Here is a 20,355-nt window from a genome sequence, read left to right as displayed (position 1 = left end):
CACTGGTGGTAACAGGATATGTCTGAAATGGAATAATTATCTATGTATCAATAGTTAACATGCTCTTTCAAGCCACAGCTTATTCTCAGGAAATAGCGGTTAAAAAACAAAGCAAAACTAAAATTGAACTATACTTCTCGTGTGCTCAAAGGTTTCTGAATCTCTTTACATAAACAGGCTAGAAGAGAGTTTATAGACAACGATCTCTTTCCAACTTCCTATGAACAGGACAGAAAGATATTATCCCAACAGCCATAAACCTTTGGCTGAGTATCTGAATGGATACCAGTCTGCCTGAATAAGACAGCATGACTGAAGAAAAGGTTTGTTTCTTGTGGATGGACACAGAATATTTCACACAATAAAAAGAAAACAGTAAAATGAAACACAGGTAATGCTTCAGGTCTTTATTGTTGCTGTAGAGTAACTGACACATGGTTAAAACATTCTAATATAATCAGTGAACTTTGAAAACTAAGGCTATTTTGTAGATTTGTTGTATCCTGGCGTTTCTTTCCATACAACGTACATATAAAATCAAGTTATAAAAACAGGGATCTTGTTTAAACAACTGAGATTGATGTAATGCACAGAACTAGGAATTACATTTAGTATGATCAGCACAACACCTTATAGACCAGCCTGGGGCCCTGCAGTTTTGACCACAAGAGAGAAGTGTCTTGGTCTGATGTTCTGTTATCCAAACCGATGGTCTGTTATGACAAACACAGACGATGGGATTTCAACCTTCTGTTCTGAGCAAAGAAACCCATGATTCTGATAAGGAAACATTTGACTGAGCAAATGAACGGTATCCTTAAAGGCAAGAAAAACATGTCATTTACCTCCAATAACATAAGGAAACTTAACAGAGATGTAGGTCCAGTAGAACAAGTACCACTGCTAGACATCATAGCTACTGGGACTACAAGAGAACATGAGCTTTGAAAAGATGTGCTAATGAAGTGAGACATGTCTTGGTGCCAACATGTGCTCCCAGGAAGGATCAGTGTGTTTGATTCCTGGAGTACAAGCACTTTTAATCTAACAGCACTGAAAACATTTTGAAATGATTTACCTGACTTAGTGTAGTTTGAATAAGGAAACAGTGAATAAGAACAAAACAGTCTCCCCAAAATCTGTATATTAGAACCTTTTGAACAAAAAGCTAGACTTTGACCAAAGAGGAAAAAAAGAAACCACAAAAAGATTTTGCCCTAGTTCGTTAATCATTTTTCAAACAAAGCAGCTTCCATATTCGCAAAGTTTTTTCTAACTCAGATTTTTTTTCTGTTTTGCATTTCTAATTGAGCTGCAAAACAATCCACATAATCTGAAAAATTACATCTGTTTCAAAGTCAACACCCTTCCTTGTGAGAGGAGGATTCCTCATTTAACATGTGCTACCCTGCATTATGGAGTCAGACAGTGCAAATGTGACATTTACAGCAGACAAGATTATTATTTCTGTTCTGTCTAAATATATGAGAGAGGAGGAAGAATTTGCAGAATGTTTACCACATTACAGTATGTTACATGTTTGGCTCCAGCTGGATAGAAAACCCCTTGTAAGGGTCAATTATTGGCTGTATTTTATTTCATTTTAAGAGCCAACTCTAATCAAACACAGACTTAAAATGTATTAGAAGTCTTTCATTAGTTCATGACCAAGACTCACACTGATGTTCCTGATAAATTTTTTTTGATATCACAAAGTTCTTTTAAGGACTGAAAAAGGTATAGCTGGTATTTATGTAACCAATGTATAATCTGTCCTCTGCAGTCACTTCTCAAGACTACTTTAAGGCTACATGAGTAGGGTGGCCATGGTTACTACCGGTATGAAAGCACAACCATGGCTTGGGACAGATTAGAAACCTTTTAGATCACCTTTAAATTTTTCACTTACTATGACAGTTACCTGGATGTGCAGGGAACTGAATCAAAGGAGAGTGTTATGCTAAGAAAAATCATGCTATGTACATTTAAGCTGCAACCATGCCTTTAATATCACTGAATTAGGTTTAGAAATGTCATCGTAGTGCAGAAAGAACCTCCCTCCACTCATGACAACAAAACACCAGTTGTTAGTCTTTAGGGACTCAAATACAAATACGAAAAACATCATTAAGAAACATAATCCTAAATATAAACCTACTTTTATTTATCTTTAAGAAAAAAGGGGATTAAAAAAATTAGAGTAAAACAGATGGCTTCAAGTACTTTCTGCATAATAAACAAATATATATTATAAGCATAGATTAAAAAATAGCTGTCACCTTGCAAGGGACAGTTAAATAATAGGCTGGTGATTCCTTCCAAAAACGGCCTTTAAACCAAACACATTAGACAACATGCTTAGTGTTGTAATTTAGAAGAAAACAGATGTTTCTGCAATGCTGAAACAATACTTGAGAGATTCAGCATAGTACAGGATACAGTCTATACTCTGTGCGTTCACATTTCACGGCAATGCAACTCAACATCCTGAGTTAGACCATCTCGATCGAGCTCAAACAAGCCTCATGCAACAAACAAATATTTAGCAAGTCAAGAAAGTTCTGCAGCAATACAGTTGACCATGCAGTCTAACATTGTTTGAGGTTGAACAACAAATCTAAACTGAAGCACCTCCTAAGTGCTGGCAATGTTTATCCCACTTACTATGTGACAACGAACATTACTTTTATTATGTATGATAGGGAATACGTTTGCAAAAGTGTCTTGTCAGAGTTTAAACCTTCAGACTTTCTGAATGTCACAAAAAGAAGGGAAAGTGTTTTAGGAGGAGTCCAAAAAAGGAAACAAACTGCAAAGGGGTGTGGAAAAGGAAGGATGCAATCAGTCAGTCAAAGGAGAATATCGCAAAGGGAAGATGTAACTCTATTTGTCTGTGCTGTGACAGTCTGAAACACATTTCTTCTCGTACCTATAAGGAGACAACCATTGCATCTGATGCATTTCAACAGGTCTGGCTGACACACAGAAAAAGCAGTCTTTGTACTTATGTAATGGACACCTGAAATGTCTAAGGAAGCATTGTGAAAGTGAAAATAAATGCTTCAAAGAAAAGGTATCTTGCCTTCTCTGACAAAAAATGTTTTCACACAAATAATGTCTACAAGGAGACCTTTAAAAATACATTTGCCAGCTATTCAAAGACATTTAGACATTTATTTTTGCTTCTACCAGAAAAAAACATACTAATAAAACAAAAAAACAGCCCTCCTCCTCACCCCACTCTAAATACTACAGTAGGAACAAGTCTTCCAAAGCTAACAGGAAGATCAGGAGAGTATAAAACAGTGAGAAATCAACCCAGCTGCATAGGTCTAGTAAATACTCAGTTAAGACTTAAATGGAGACAGAGCCAACACAGTTTTCTGTACTACAGCACAAGACAGCAAGGCTTAGAAATCCTTCTAATTTCTGATTTACTGAGCCAGAACAGGTTGAATAGTAAGTTCAGTAGTGTTTAGGAAAGCTTATGGGAAAGTATTTTAAATTAAGTTTGAACATTCGAAATAGCAAAAAAGAAATGGAACAACTACCATCAAACCATCATTAAACTTCCTAGCTTTTCAAGCCTGGTGCTCACTTTATGACAATGTGATTATACAGAAATCGTATAACTGTCTCTCGTAGCTGGACAGTTTGGATTTTTACATTAAAGTTCAGTGCATATCACATTTATTAACATCCTTACGATTGTTCAATAATCCAGCAATTTGTTTCATAATTACAGCAGAATGCAGTTACTAGCCGCTTGCAAGAGCAATGCTGAAATTACATTCAGAGATAAAAACTATCATTTTTATGTGTAGCAGTAACTAATGTTTTTCTTTCCTTTCACAGAATTAAGTGCAAATGTCTAACAAATAATGGCAATAGTAAGAAAAGACACTTCTCATGCAAAAATTCTTCCCCATTTACAAAGTCTGCAGTACGTCTCAAAAACATCCATTTTTACCCCTTCTTTACCCAAGAACTAAGTGGTTTTTATTTTTGTGTCATGTATTTGCTGTTGCTTTTTAAAATATTGATGACAAGCAAGTTCAATTAGTTCCAGCCCACCAAATATTTTTTGCTGCACAACAAAAAAGACAATCATGGCTGCAAAATACCATCGTGCAAAGCTGTACATGTACAGCAGTACAAACATACTCAGTGTGAACACTGTCCAGTACAGGAGCGAGATGCACTTAACCGCTAGGACCCTGAGCTCGGATTTGCATGGTGGAATAACACTTTGCCCCGTTGCATTGAAGCACTTTGAGCCTTCGTAGAATTGCCGGAGTCTCTCCTCTTTCTCTTCCCAACGCTTCTGGCACCAAAGCTGCAGCTCCTCCTTAGAAGTGGGCACCGTCTCTATTGGATATCTCTGGACGTGAAAGTGAATCTCCTTTGGGAAGTTTCCATTCAAAAGATGCTTTTCTGTTTGAGGAATGTTTTGGGGGTATGCCACAGTTATGTCATGGATAGCATCGAGATTATTACCTAGAAGAAATATTTTTGAGAAGATCAATACAGATCATACAATGGTCAGAAACACTAATTAGCTTCAAGGCATGATTGAAAACTGTGGCAGAAATCCCAAAGGTATGTTATCTAAGAGTATATTTTCTCTTCTGGAATCCAAAGGCTGAGAAGTCAAATATTTCCCTATCATTATCTGAATGTAACCAAAAATTTTTAGAAACAAAATGATACTCATTTGTACAAACTAAAGTAGAACTACAACGCAATGAGTAAGAGGATAAAGTTGAGTCTGAAGGACAAGAGATGCACATCTGGTCTTGGAAAAAGGAACAGAGTATGTGAGACTAACCTATTATAATTTACAAAACGTTCATCCCTGCACTGCCAGCTGAAATTACCTTTAACTAGTCAAATACAACTTAGTATATGTTCCTGTGAACACTGAAAAAAGATTCAATTTGAACTTTGACTTGGAGCAAGCAGCATACACAATCCTAATTTACTGAAAATTGGGCAAACATACATGAAAAATACCACAAGTTAAATATCAGGAGTTCATTAAATCTACGGTATCTCACAGAGTATAAGGAATATCTCTATAGCTCAGCTGGCTTTGCAGAGTACTCCAAGTGAAACAATTTCTTTAAATCTGACCACCCAGTACTCTAATGAGGTAAACTGCTGTATACTGCATTCCAGATCTGGTAAGTAAAAAGCACACTGTAAATGAGGGAGAAGCCAAGCTTTAAGTGAACGGAATATACTTAGCTATTTGGTTAAAGTGAGTATAGTTAGCTGTTTTAAAAGCAATTGCAGATTAGAGATTAAAGGAAATACTGCTGAAAAAAAACTTTACTCTTCATTGCCACACCTGATCAATCCAACACACTTGAAAGGATGCCAGTATTGCTAAAGTGGGTTTTGCTATTGCATCTTTGTACAAACTAAGCTTACATAGATGCACTTTCTAAATTCCCTCTTTATCCCCCAGCTTCTGACCAGACAACATTCTCTTTAAATTTCATAAAGTAAATTCTGCTAATGTAAAACTGATCTAAAAATAGGCGCATGGTGCACTGGATGTTGCATAACTGTTAAGTTCTGCCAGCAGTGATTTATCCTGTGTTGCTGTTTTTATTTTGCTTGCTGTCTCAGGGCAAAACAGAATTGGAGACTAAACACTGTCTACAGTCACAGCGATTGAAGACTTTTGTTCTCATAGACAATGTCACTTTTTGCAGAGACAATAACAACCTACTTTTTAGTCCTCCTCCCCCTTTTCATTTGCTCCCCTTCCCCAACATTTCTGCCTTCCTCATAGCTCTAAAAATGACAGAAACATAATAGAAAGTGTTACTTTAAAAGGCCAGTGTTCAAAATGATATATCTAAAGTTCAAATATCAGAAGAGGAGGAAAAATCCTCTTCAGCTCTTTAGACTATTTTACAAATGCACTGTCTTATAATAATATCTCTTGGAGAGTTTTGTGGCAGATTACTTGCACTTTTAAAGAACTATATCTGGCTCCTAGCATGCTTACCTGAACAAAACTCAATACTCCAGTTTTTGTCTAGCTACAGGATCATATCCTACCTAGGCAGAGAACCACTGTCCTCCGCACAGATAAAACCTTTCAGGTCTCCTTTCAAGAGATGCCAAAATTGGGTGCATTTTGGTAACCAGCCTTTACAGAAGGAAACAACAGTCAGTCTGCTTCACCTTCGTGCAAAGCATGTCCTCTTTCTTCCAAAAAGCTGGAATCTCTCCTTCCCCTTCTCCAAACATTTACACCATCAAAAGGATTATCATCAGTCTATAGGATATCCCCCCCCACCCCCCGAGTTCCTGGCACAGCTAGGGGAAAGGCTGCTGCATGTGCCTCAAAGAGATATCCAGCTCTTAAACTCTGTCTTCCTTCTGATCCTCCATAGCTCCCCAGGTCCTTATGGCACACAAAAACTTACCCACTTTTAACTCAAGAGAGAGGCCAAGAAAGTTCAGTCTTTGTGAGACTCTTGCACGAAAAAAACCCCAAGAGCTTTGGGCTGCACAAGTTTCTCGCCCATCTTGCAGTCCTTTCTGTCTTTGCAGCTAAACCGTCTGTTTGCCATTACTCTAAGGAACACGCAAATGTTCTTGGAAATAAAACTTTACACATAATGTTCCACACTCGCCAGGACAACTGTGTTGAGTGCTAAACAGCTTAGTATACTATGCTGTGTACTAGGTGACTCTGATATGAAAGCATTTACTCTTATGTCCTACCAATGTCCACTGTGTTCTTTTTGTCAAGAGGTTATCAAATAATAAGGAAACAAGGTTTGTTTCCCTATTATTTTTAATATACTTCTTACTGGGGCTACTATATGTGCAAGTTTCCTTGATCATGTTGTCTTTCCTTGCTTGAAAACTTGAATGGGATTTGTCTAGGATATAGGGATGCCCCTGGCTCAGAAATCCCTACTGCACATACAAGGACCACTGGCATACAGCCCACAGGCAATAAATCATCAAATACAAATTTTCTGACCACGTGCAATTTACTAGTAGAGAGCTTGCACAGTAAAAAGTACCCAGACACACTGCACGTGTCTTACGATCCACGTATCTTGCAAAAGGCTATACAAGTGCAACAAACTTGGCACACTGAAGATGCACAGGGCTCACCGCGCACATGCAGCTGGTTTGATCCCCTCAGCAGGCATATATATTTCAGTCCGGGAATTCCTGATCAGAAATATGAAGCCTCTGCTCCTTACCTAGACAGATACCTTCCAGGAAGGCTTCACTCCTGACTGTAAAGGCCTACAATAGGTTAGGGTTTCTAAATTAGTTATCCAGAGCAAAGCTCAAAGAGCTGTGTGTGGGAGGGTGAACATTACTGTTTCTGCATTACAAATGGGGAAACTGAGGTAACGGATAATTACATGACCCATTCAGTATGGCCAGCTTGAACCAGTATCTCCTAACTCACAGCTGCACAGTTTATCTATTAAAGTTTATTTTACACAAGAAGATATGAGAGTTACTTCGAAGGTTTGTTTAGCATATCTAAAAGCACAGAAACATCAGAAAGAGGGAAGACCAGAACACCAGGTTTCATATGCAAGAGGATTAGAACCATTTGCAATAGGTCCCTTGTTTGGGTCATGCATATTTAAAAACTCCACACAAATGGCAGCCTGAAGCTTTAATTCCCTGGCAAGGCAAGCATGTGGAAAGGACCAGCTTCAATCAGTTTTCTACAGCTGTTGAAAGAAGCGTGTCCCTGCTATCGTTATATGCAGTAAGCTGCTGGATCAACACTGCAAACTTGTACAAAAAGGTTCTACATATTCTCTGCTGATTTGTCAATGGTATCTTTTAATATGAAGAGGGTCAATACATCACTGCCAAACATGCTACAAGTGAATCTGCTAAAAAAAAACCAACCAACCAAACAAACAAACAAAACCCCCCAAACTTACTGCTGCAGATGAAACTAGACCATTCCTGAAGAGGGACGAAACACCCTTAGTCTGAGTGTAATCTGCTTCTCAGGAAAATTTTAACCTGGATCCTTGGCTTGACCATTATTACTGTCTTTGCCTCCCTCTGAAGTTAAGTTCATTCTCTCTGCAGTCTGGACACCTCGAACAGTACATGTTTCAGATCAAAAGCAAAGTGCTTTGCAACCAGCAAAAGGAAGAGACCCCAGGTTGAGATGCAGGGCAATCAGCGAAGACCAAGGGAGCGAAGAGTGGGGAAGCAGCATGCTAGGAGCATTGAGAATGAAGGATGACACCAACCAGAAAGAGGAAAAGACACTCTGTAAGAATGAGCTATGCTTTTGGCTTACTGGAAATGGTTTTGCAAAGAAAAGCTAATTAGCCGTGTGAAGTAAAAAAAAAGATCACTGGGAGCACTTGAATTTAATTTGCATAAATCTCTCTCTAAAAGAACACCCACAACACACATCCCTATTTGTAGGGAGGGATCGGGCAAGAAAATAGCAGAATCCCATTGACGGGGAACTCTGTAAAACCATTGCCTAATAGTACTCCTGGGACTGTAAGTAGGCTTAGTCAGGAAGCAAACAATTTTAAAGTTCTTTGTCCCACCTGAATTTAAATGTCTGCTTAAAACATCTGCTTTTGCACATTTTAAGAAGAAATTGCCCCATGGAAAGTCTCATAACTCTACTTCTCTAGTGGGTCAATAATCAAGCAAAGTAGGTGTGTTTGCTTGTAGTTCAGAGAAGCTGTCTATGGACAAACTGCTTTTTGAAAACCTTTTAGTGACAGCAGCAGGACCTTCTTTATCCTACATGTTTTTACAGCCCATTGGAGAAGGAATGAAGAAAAGAGGAAATCAAATAATGTTCATAATTTTGCATTTGAAATCTAATTAAACTAAGAAACTTCTATTAAGGTAAAAAAGTCAGGCCAGTAGCCCAGCTATTCAGGACAAAGACATCAATTTCAGTAGCTTTATATTCTCATGACTTTCTTAATGCAATAGTAGAACTACACCTCCTTCATACCTATGAACAATATTCTGTCCTACGCTTTAGAAAAGCACCTCAGAAAACGAATGCTGTACTACAGTGCTGAGGAGTGATTATGAAGTTTTTCTGTAATTATCGTTACACAGCTATAAACATGAGGTAGATGATTGATACATGCTGCAGTCTCCATCTGGGGATGGCAAAACACCTCAAAGGCACTTTTCTTCATCTAAACTTCCCGTGTTCCAGTCAAAGTTATTTATATTTCAGGATCTGTTATACATGACATTACTTCAGAGAATCACAATGCATAGCTGGTTGCTTTGGACACTACCCTCATAGAACAAGTAATTCTAACCAGGCTCACAGCCAAAATAACAGCACCAGCAGAGAAGGATGCCTTGGGTGTCTCCTTCAGCCCAGGGGGCTGGTGGCTCCCCCGTGACAGCCCCACAAGGGCTCGGGGCCAGGACTCGGTCTCTCTGACTGGGTTATTGGTGTCCCTCCCACCTGCCGCTAGGCCTCTGTGCTCCTTGGCACGTGTGGAGACAAGCCTTTAACCACACAACCGAATGTTATAAAACCTTGCGATCAAGAGCCTCTTACTAGGTTCAAAATGAAGATACCACAGTTAGACTGAAAATTACTTTTACCTGTGTACGTTAAATAATACAATGTCAGCACAGCATTTTAATTTTAGGGGAAAAAATAGCTTGACTGCAAAAGGCAGGATTAAAATAGTTTAAGCTTTTTTAAAATACGCTTGCAAAGAATATTGCAAGCCAGTTGCAATCGTTGAAACCTGCAGAAGCGACATCAGCGCCAGAGCAGCACGGACTAAACAGGCTGTTTCTACAGCCTCCCCCCTGTGCCGGGAGCATCCCTCAGGAGCTGGAGCACTGCTCACCCTTCAGGCAGGGTTCAAGTGAGTAACAAGGGCACTTCCTTGCTCACAGGTGAGACTGAGCAATGCCGAACAGCTCACCGTGAGACAGGCCGATCTACATAAGCAGTGACCAGAGGGCCAAAATGATGATTCTGAACAGAAGCTTTTAAGGCCAAAATGACCATCATTGAGCCAAAAATGAGACCAGACCCCAGGCAAACCCATGTAATGGAAGTGCTCAGACTCCCAGCAGTCTGCAGTGTGAATTGGCACCTTAGCCTCTCCTCATGCATTAGCAAAATTGCAGTGGTAGCTTTTACCCATTTCCCTCCCTAGTGAGGAGCACCGCAGCTGTAATTTGTCCTGCTTTACTTATCGTTGACACTATTTTAAATCATACAAGGATTATATAGGCTCTTCCCCTGCATGGATCCAGCAGAGAAGGTGCTATCCATAACTGCAGTACACTGCAGAATGGTGAGCCTAATGGGGCTCAATAAAATATGCACAATAACCTTGAAATAAGCTGTTCTGTGAAGAGCAGGACTAATATCTGTGGCCCTTGTCCCTTCCACCTGCCACCACAATATAACTATATCTCCTTCCTTCCACAAAGCACCATGCATAACTCTCCATCATACAACTCCAGATGCTTCATACCTCTCCAGGATTCCATAAAACACCACCTGTAGCTCCTCTATTCCCCCCTAAGAATCCTCAACTTTATGTATGCTTCCTTAGGAAACCAGGTAGAAGAAAGTTTAGCCTTTCTGTAAATAAACTGATCAGCATCACAATCAAAGCAGAGATGGAAACTAGTTTAGCAAAACTAGTTATGTTTCACAATATCAGATTATTGTATGTCAGCTTTGAGAGAAAGATACATTTTGGGGCATTAAAACAAAAGCCATCTAAAACTGCTTACTGGGAAATATTACTGTCTTGGCTCCCGAGAAAAGATTTAAGTAACTTTTCTTTGAGAACAGTATCAGAAGGAAGCAACATCAAGGATTTACAGCCCCTCCTGGGAAGTATCATCCTTGTGAAGATTTAAAACTTCAGGCAGCCCTCTTTAAAGTGGTAGTGTCAGCCAGGGTTAATCTAAATCACTCTCAACTCAGTAGTTATTGGAAATCTTTTTTGGGTAAGTGTAGCAATCAAATAAGCAAACAAAAAAAGACAGAATGATAATGCTAGCCTTGATTAACAGCAAACAGTGATCCTGCATACCAATTCTCTCTCTAGCTATGCAGCTTTCCACTGGCACTGTGATGCAAGGAGACATGAAGACATTTTACCTGCTGACATGAAGGAGTTAAAGAAATAGCACCTCTTCTCCTTGGTGCTGGAAGCCTCGGGGAGGGAAAGTGCTGGCTATTTTTTGTTCTGCAGAAGGAAGCAGCTGTGTTCTAGGTAGTATACATGGGAATACAGGACTACCAGAAAGGACTATGATGTACCTCCAGCCTGGCTGGTAAAAAGAACAAGAGATACAAGGACTTCCTTATAGCTTAAATCTTTCATTAAATATATGTAAATCACACAGTTTTTCAGTCTGATGCTACAACCTAATGTGTAAAACAATACCTCTAATTGAAGTGGGGGGGGAGGGGGATCTGCTTTGACTTTGAAATCTACTGTAAATACCTCATTTAATTGCTTTAAGGCCAGAAAGGAATGTTATGTTCCTCTAACCTTATCTCCTGAATAACACAGGTCACAGGAACTTATGCAGAAAGTTTTTATTTTTGCCATGGGATAGTCTAAGACACAGACATCCCGTGTTGTCTTAAAGCCTTCAAGAAGAGATAGGCAATTCTTCTAATTAATTATCCTGGGGGTGGAGGGGAGCAAGGGAAGGAGAAAAGCAGTACCTTATTTCTATACTGAATGTATCCAGTTTTACCTTCCAACCTCTCTTTCCTGTTATAGGTCTGCTAAATTAAAGAGCTATCTGTGGTCATGTAGATAAGTTTAGGCCTCATCTACCAATGTCTTAAGTTGCTCTTTAATAAACTAGACATGCTGAGCTTTTTAAATCTCAATATAAAGCATGTTTTTTAAAAGCTCAAATCCCTCTTCCAGGTCTCTGAATCTTTTCAAATATTTCAACATACTTTGTCAAAGTGTGGGTACTGGAACCAGATAGAGTTCTTCAAAGTGGCCTCCTTAGGTCCACAGACCAAGAATTAATACCAACTCTTACTTGTTATTTTTCTCTGTGCACCCAAAGACAATGTCCTTTCTCACAGCTACAGCATTGCTTTGGGACCTGATTTTCCATCCTGTTTATTTACCATTACAAAGTCATTTGCAGTATCCTGGAGGGAAGCAGAGTCGGCAACCTACCATGAGAGTGCCGAAGACAACACGTGGTAGGATTTGAAGAAACAAGCAACAGGGCTACAGTGAACCTCGGCACGTGCTCCTCCATGCTCTGACTGGGGCAGTTGCCTCACACTGGCACGAGAAGCTGCTCAAACGCTAACGGGGACCTGATAGGTTTCTCCCTCGTTTCTATGGAATTTCTTCCAGGAAAGAAAAATACAGTCTGGCACACGATACTTGAAAGCCTGGTAACCCTGGAGTTGAGGTAAGGGCATGCAAACAGGCTACGTCAGAGTTTTTCTGCTCTCACCTATCCCAGAACCTGAGATTCTCACATGCCCATCTGGTGTTTGCTAATCAGCTTTATGTCTGTTTCTTTAACACGTCTCTCCCCTCGCCCCCTCCATAATTCAAAGATAAGGAGGACTACAGTTCAGCAAATGGTAATTTACCCAGATTTCTCATTTTTATTTTATTAGCATCATTACACTGAACTTATAACGTCAATAAAGGCTAACTGACTTAACTACCTCTTACAGATTTGGTGATTCTTTGTAAAGGCTATAAACCAGTGCTACTATAGATGGCAGGAGTAGACCTCTCTCTTTTCTCTTTGAATGCCAGAGATGCCATCTTCTTCCATCTGCCAAATTCCCTCCTTCCTTCTTTCAAAACCAAATCAAAACTAACACAAGAGGGAAGACATGGTATAATTCAGTTATAATATGAAAACTCAGTCCTATGGGAAGACTAGGGAAAGATAAGAGTGGATCAAGAAGTATAATAACCTGGTCTGCAAAAGAAAAGATATATCAAGCACTAAACTAATTTTTAGCACTAAACTAATTCTTAGCTCAAGGATTAAATTATACAAAAATGCTTAGGCACACGTCAAGCTGAAGTGAAATACAGAAGATTTAGCTCATTTAGCTGCAGGCATTGTTTGCTCAGCTACCCTTTACAGGAGAAATACAAGTATGTGTCATGGTCCTGGATTTCACCTGTTTCACACTTTTCAAACTCTATTAACATTTTAAAAATTCAGCTGTATCTTTCCATCTCCCCAGACCTGGGCCCTCTGACTATTATCAAAGTCACAGTTAGCTTGCCTAAAATGCTGTGCACTGTTCATGGGTAATGCTGTAAACACAAAATGGCTAAAGACTTTAGGCATCAAGTTTGCCATGTTAAAAGACAGTATCTCTGAGCAAATGAGGGAAAGGTGTCCACTGAAGAGTGGGGATCCAGTTGTTGTGATGGGAACATGTTGGCAGAGTGGCTGCATTTACAAGACCGCCACACAGCAGGTGCCCTTCAGTCTTCTCTCCCATGGTCTGAAGTGTTATTTTATGAAACTGCAAAGCAAAAGCTGATCGAGCTAAAAATAAAATACAAAATATGTGGAGAGGAGGGAGTGAAGGGATAGAAGGGTTGGAATAACAAGTTATTTTCAGTCACTAGGGATGACCAGGCATAACTGACTCACCACTCTTTACTCTATCATTCCTGAACTATATTTACCAAACCCAGATAATAAAAATACCATGTTTATTCCTCCCCATGCATAGCTGCTCTCTTACAGTCTCCCATACTGCATGGGAGTACACACATGCAATTTGGTTTTCACAGGTATGTAACATTAGGAAGGAAAGAACATGTTATTTCAAAACTTATAGTGCACTACTACTTATTCATACAAAAAATTGTATTTCATATAATAGACATTGACACACTGGTATGCATCTCTCCAACTCCAATATGCTTTAACATGAATTTCTGGCAAGCAGCCAATAAATTCACAGTTATGCTTAAGACAAAGATAATTTACTACACTGCAGTGAAAACCTTTTAAAAAGCATCACAGATAGTCTACTTTGCCTTAACAATTGCAGAAAAGCAAATGTACGTAAATTAGGAAACTGCTGAATTAAAAAAGTTAAACTAGTCATCCAAGGATTTCTGGAAAGCCAAATACCATGACAACTAAGCAAAAATAAGATACCAGCTATCCTTAAAAAAGTTCAAATATATGTATTTTATATATATAAAAATATATATATAATGCCTGTACAAACAACTCAAGCTTATTCCTATCTTTTAATATAAAAGCTTATCCACCTTATTATTCTGTTATGCGATGGTACTGAAATCACTGGGAGTGTGAGAAAGAAGTAATCCACCTATGTACATTTCTTTGCTCTCTGCCTGGACAAACAACATCTTGTCTGGATGGAATTAAGCACCAATCTCTAGAATTAAAAAAAAATGTAGTTCCTAGAGGTAATCCAGTTTTGCTACAATTCAGCTATTGCATCTGAAATTTCCACACTCAGTTCTGACTGGTGTCACTGAGTTAACAGTAAAGCAAAACACTGCAGCAGTTTACATATACAACTGGCGTACCAGTTACATTCAGAATTGCAGTATGTTACTGCTGGATAATCAATGCAGCTGGCTTAAAATTTGGAAATCTTGGAAAATAAAAATGTTCCTTTTTAAAGATGTCAGGAGTAGTAGTACGTATGATCTGTCACGCTGTAGCACAAAAGCATATGTTAGCTTTCAGCATTCCAGTTAAAATATAAACATTAAATGGGCTAGCCTTTCCAATTTCCCTGTTCATTCCATTAGATGTTATTTATTCCCCCCAATTCTTCTAAAACCATTGTTTATACTTGTTTCAAATACAGATATTTTTATAGTTCTAGGATTCGCCAGGAGGCAGGGTAGGAATTTTCTGATCATTTTTAAAAGAAGAACATTAGGGCCCACCCCATCCCCAGACAGACTTTGCAGCTTATTTTGAGTTTTGTCTTTTGCGAAGTCACCACAAAACCAGAGTGAGGCAGAGTCTAAGGAGTAGAGAAAAATAATTCACCACAGATATTCAGAAGAAAACAACTGTGGCAGTTCTTGCTCAGTAATCTACACTAACCAAAGAGTGTCCAATCTTTTCAGAAAGGCAATGGAATTTTAACTTTTCATCATGCTCCTGGTTAATGTCAATGTAAGGATGTTGGTAAGAGTAGCATAGCACCATCTAACACTATACTGCAATAGTAGCAATAAGTAATAAACAATGACTATAAAAGAAATTAGATTTTTTTGGGGCTTCTAGTGCATTACATCCATTCTCTTCTGAAATTCAGATACAAAGTACAGCTTACTTTCCTTCCTTTTTCTTTTTTTGTTACGGTTCCAGACAAGTAACCTTCTGTTAATTCAGTGCAGTTTGCCATTTATTCTTATCACTACCCAAAGTCAACCACTAGAGAGTGCTCTTTAGCTGCTTAGTGACCTTACACTGTTTTATAACCCTACCCTCTTTGAACTGTCCCAAACATCACTCATGATTAACATAGCCTTTGGTAGCAATCCAGAATTAGTAGTAAACTTCCATACCCCACAATACTATAGATGGACTAGATAATATATCCAGTACCATTATATTTGGGACACATGAGAAGAAAAGAGAAAACGCATTCAGATTTAGGGAGATGTAGTATTAAAAATATTGCCCATACCAAACCAAAATACTAGATGAAAATGTACCCTGCAACAAAAATAGAATATAAACCAGATGTTGAAAAAACACCTGCTAGCAGCCACCTCAAATATTTGGACTGAGTGTTTCCACATACATCCGGAGCCAATCTCTTACATTTCATGCCTCACTGATTTGTTCTATTGCCATTCTTGGTCACAGCGGTTTGTTTTCATTTCAGTGTACAAAGCAAGAGGAATGCAGAACAGCACCAGCAGTCTGACAAGAAGGCATAATTTCAGCATGCAGAAGACTTGTAGGTTTTAGCTTCTCTCTGATTAATATATATACTAAAGCCACATTATCCTCTTGCTCCAACTTTTTTTTAAATCTAGGACAAGGATTTCGTTTCTGAAAACGTTTCATACTCTACTGTTAGAAGAGACTCCAGACAGAAATGTCTTGTTTATTATCTGAATTCACAGCTGAGGTATATTTACATACAAACAAGCTCATCTATATGTCTCACTGAGCAAAATCAGTTTTGGGCAGAGAAGCGGTTGAGTTTCAATTAACCAGCAAAGCCCTAGTCCTGAATTAGCCAAAAAACAGAGCCACTAACATACTTTAATATTCAGTTTTTTAATCTAACTCTCTAGATATAATTTAACTCTTTAATATTCAGCTCTAATACTACCAATCCCTGAATTTCCACATTTTTTTCTTCAGATGACTGGCTACGTAAATCATATAGCTACCTGATACAAGAGCATACATCATTGCAAATAACAGGCATGCAGATCCATGACTAGATGCACTGAGATATGAACTTATTGTTCCCAATCTCCTGATGCTAAAACAGTTTCCAGCAGACCATGATACACAAGTGGACAAATCCTATTAAATTTAATCAGCCCAGTACTTGGGGGAGCCATATTAATCAGAAAGGGATTTAATGAAAAGCCTCAACTCCAATGAATACTCTTTAATTACGACTGACTAATATTTATCCACAAAGAGGAATTTGTTTCAGGATTAGTCTGAGACCTGGAAGAAGCCAAAGACATCAATTTAATAATGGAATGCCTAATTAAAGTATAATGGAATCCTAATTGTGATATACTGCTTTGTAGTGCACATGATTTATTTAGAACAATTGCTTTTCATTGGGCTCATTAGGGAAAGTTAAACAAAACACAACAGTAAAAAAGAGAAGGGAAAAACTGACAGCCTGGAACTTTCAAGATGATTATAATCAGTTGATGAAAGACAGTGACATATTTGTCAGATAGAGCATTGCCATCCCTTCACAGGCTGCAGTTAAAATCTTTAGAAAGGATAATGATGGTGGAGTGCTTTCCCTCCCTCATGACACAGGATCAGCCCCAAAACCCCTGCTGCAGCTACTTCATGGAGCTCCAGTAGCAGAAAGGCGCCATAAGTCACAGGGTCCGACGGCCTTCGGGCTCTCCTCGGTGCAAAGGGACCTGATATCATGCAACCTCGTGGCAAGAGGGCAGAGGCAAGGCTGCCACTGGCTGCCCAGCACCGTAGCTCTCGCATACAGTGAGTTTAAGCACTGGCTTATGCACCCTCACCTGAGAAGAGATGCTGAAAAGTGGCACCTCTTTACTCAGCGCACACATTTAAATCCCTGTGTATACCCGTTATCCTCAGAGCCTGGAGTAGTTCTTTGCTACCTCTCATTCTTCTCTGCACAACAAACACAAACCTCTATGAAAGGTGCTGGTTTCACTTCCAGCTCAGGCACCAGGTAGGCATTTTAATGAAGATGTAAATTAAGAGTCAAGCCCTGCCTCAATTTCACCATTTTCACTGGGCTTAAAAGAACACGTTTCCATTGTTGACTGGGAGCACAAACTGAAATGTAGACTTTTAATGTCTCGTGATGATACTCACGAAGAAAAGACTTTAATTCAACGTACTGATAGTTAGCAGAGTCTGCATAACTACAAATTTGAGGGAGCACATCCATTTACTTGTATAACTAATTGCATTGGATCAGGAGGCATTTCTTTAAGAGGGCATGGTCCCACAGGTAACCCATGGCACATGCCTGAATGGCTCCCATTTTTTTCTATATACAACACAAAAAAACGTTCAAGTAATTCTTACTGCAAAACCAAACACCTCCTCCTGATGGCATCCTGATGGGACTGACCTTCTGGCCCCCTCAGTAAAATGGGCGAACTGCTAGCCCCCCTCATTCATTCAAACCCAGGTGAGGGACACGCACTTTTTATCCTGTATCGTACTTTTACAAAGCGTCAATGCAAACAGCATTGAGCTGACCCTGTATACTTTTCTTCCCTTCACTAGTAAAGCACGAGGAAAAGAGAAGAATGGAAAGGAGCTGCTCCTGCTGTTCTCCGCTCTGCACTGTCCTGCAGATAGAAAATAGACACAGTGAGGTCCAGTAGCAAACTATCTTCCTCTGCTGCAGCAGCTGGAACTGCAGATCAGTGCCTTTAGCTGGGACTCAGTGATGTTTAATTGGTGATGCAGGAACTGCTGCAACAACAGAAATTGTCATGAGATTGCCATGAAAAAGAAAAGGGGATGCTAAAAACTGTAATATCTATGAAAACACAGCATCATGGCCTCATAGGCGAATGAGGGATCACAGACGTTTTAAATGACCAGAAGCAGAAAGATCTGTCTTTATTGAAATAAACAGATCTGCTAATGGTTTTGTTCTGACTACTGCTGCTCATAAGGATGCTTAGAGAAAGTTATAGTCAAAAGAATTCTTTGAATGAGAATGAGCAAAAACTGCTGAGAGTGCATAAGCAGTCATTCCTATGCCCAGATGGAAGCTTAATTCTGAGCATCCATCTTTTTATCCTTCCACATGTGCAACCCTGCCAGTCTGCCAACCTGAAACATAGAAACTGAACTTCTATCCCAGGGACAGCAAAAGAGGAGGGTGTGGGCTATTGTTTCATCTTCAGATCTGGTCTCTTGATTACCACAGAAAGGCTGAGAGATACTACTTATCCCAGTACAGAATGGCGCAACCTTGAGCGAAGTGGGTCAGTCTGCTCAAGGCAGGTAGGAAAAGGAGGTTGATGCTTATGATCTACGCATGGTACCTTTATGTTAAAGGTGTGGGTTGCAGTGGTCTGCTTCTTTTTTATACAAATCAGAAGACAATTCCACGCTGGCAATTGAAGTCACAGACAGGAAAATATTGCAAATCCCTGTTGTACAGGCCCCTTTGAACAGAAGGCTAAAAAAGCTGATTTCCTGAAAATATCTGCTATAAACTTACATCTCTGAACTTGGATGGAACATTTAATTCATTTGGCATTGTGCACTACAAAGCTCTGAAAGTAGTCTTTACTAATGTTTTTAGCATTGATTTTTGACACAAGTACGAATATGTACATAACTAAATCATAGTGAATAAAATAAACATAGGCAGTTCAACTTATTTCATAGGAATTATAGAAAGAAATGGCCTGCAAGTTAAAAAGTCCATTGTTGTCAGCACAGAATTGTTTTCCTTAAAAATTCTAACTTAGGAAAAATGAAGCTTCCCCAAATTTCACATAGTGCAGCAAGTGGACAATGCTTAATTAATGGGAGAAGTTATATGCGATAACAGGCAAATTTTTTGAGACATGTTTTCCATACATACACTTCACTATAGGAAACAAAGGGACCTAACATGCTTGAATTTGGAAACCTTTTCCTTCAACAATGCCTGAACAATATATCTGAGCACTTCTCTGCATTGGGCTTACCACCGAAAGCATAAAAAGCATTGCATAGTCCTCGCTTCTGCATAGTCCTCCATTGTAAAATCCTGAGGCATACAGGAATAGCAAATACAGAGATTTGAAGTATGCACAGCCACAATATATCCCAGAGAACTCCATACTCCTTGGTAGTAACTTGTATTTTTCCTTCAAGTGCTTGTTCATATGCACAGTCCACTGCAGCCAGCTTCCACTGGTGGTTCTGCTAGTCTGAACTTTACATCTCCATGGCCAGGAACAAACTAGAATCCATCTGAACAGACTTTAAGTGAAAGCTGCTTGTATCCATAGACCAAACATGAGTGAGACTAATAGTTGTGGAGAGCTTCAGACAGAAGGTGAAGGCCAGAAGGCCTCCTGACAACTGGTAAATGCACTGACACCTCTGCTCTGAAGGAATAAGGCACAGTGAAGAAAAGTGGCTCAGGGCTTAGAGCTCTAATCTGTCCACAGAAAGGCTTTGCCGTGGAAGAAAACAATATATTCATCAGCTGGGAGCAACTGGATGTCTCCCATTTTCCATTCCAATGTGAAAGAAAAAGGTTGTCTTTATGAATGGCAACAAAGAAGCTCCCATTGATTCCAACGGCAGACCAATGAAGGTGGTGAGAAAAATCCAAGTTTACCTGAGGAGCCGAATCCCTCATTTGAGGAACTGCTCAAATTAGACTTTTCAAGAGCTGCAGAAGGATAAACTATCTACTGGTCCTTCACAAATGAATGATGGGCTGATGAAAGAATCCAGCATAGCTTGACCGAGAGTAAAGACAGTTAGGTGTGAGAAAAAGAGAACTTTAGTTGCTTTGCTGTATTTTTTGAAATGTGGAAAACGTGACCCATAAATGTTGAAACCCGAAGTCTACCATACATCTCAGTATGTTTTCTGCCTAAGCAATGGTGACGCTAACTC

The 20,355-nt window shown here is 39.3% G+C and overlaps 1 protein-coding gene across 2 annotated transcripts in view; it reads right to left on the bottom strand.

Annotated features, from left to right (window-relative positions):
• Nucleotides 1–392: 392 nt before the first annotated feature.
• Nucleotides 393–20,355, bottom strand: part of LCLAT1 (lysocardiolipin acyltransferase 1) — a 127,221-nt gene continuing 107,258 nt past the window's right edge. For both annotated transcript variants that reach the window (XM_026086486.1, XM_026086485.1), the window contains one exon: nucleotides 393–4,497. In XM_026086486.1, the coding sequence (XP_025942271.1) occupies nucleotides 3,989–4,497 (509 nt within the window). In that variant the 3' untranslated portion in view covers nucleotides 393–3,988. The remainder of the gene's footprint in view (nucleotides 4,498–20,355) is intronic.

The sequence above is a fragment of the Apteryx rowi genome, unplaced genomic scaffold (assembly GCF_003343035.1).
Source record: "Apteryx rowi isolate R43461 unplaced genomic scaffold, aptRow1 scaffold_696, whole genome shotgun sequence".
Classification (NCBI taxonomy): Eukaryota; Metazoa; Chordata; class Aves; order Apterygiformes; family Apterygidae; genus Apteryx; species Apteryx rowi.
The sequence above is the reverse complement of the archived record's forward strand: the minus strand, read 5'-3'. Positions and strand labels throughout refer to the sequence as shown.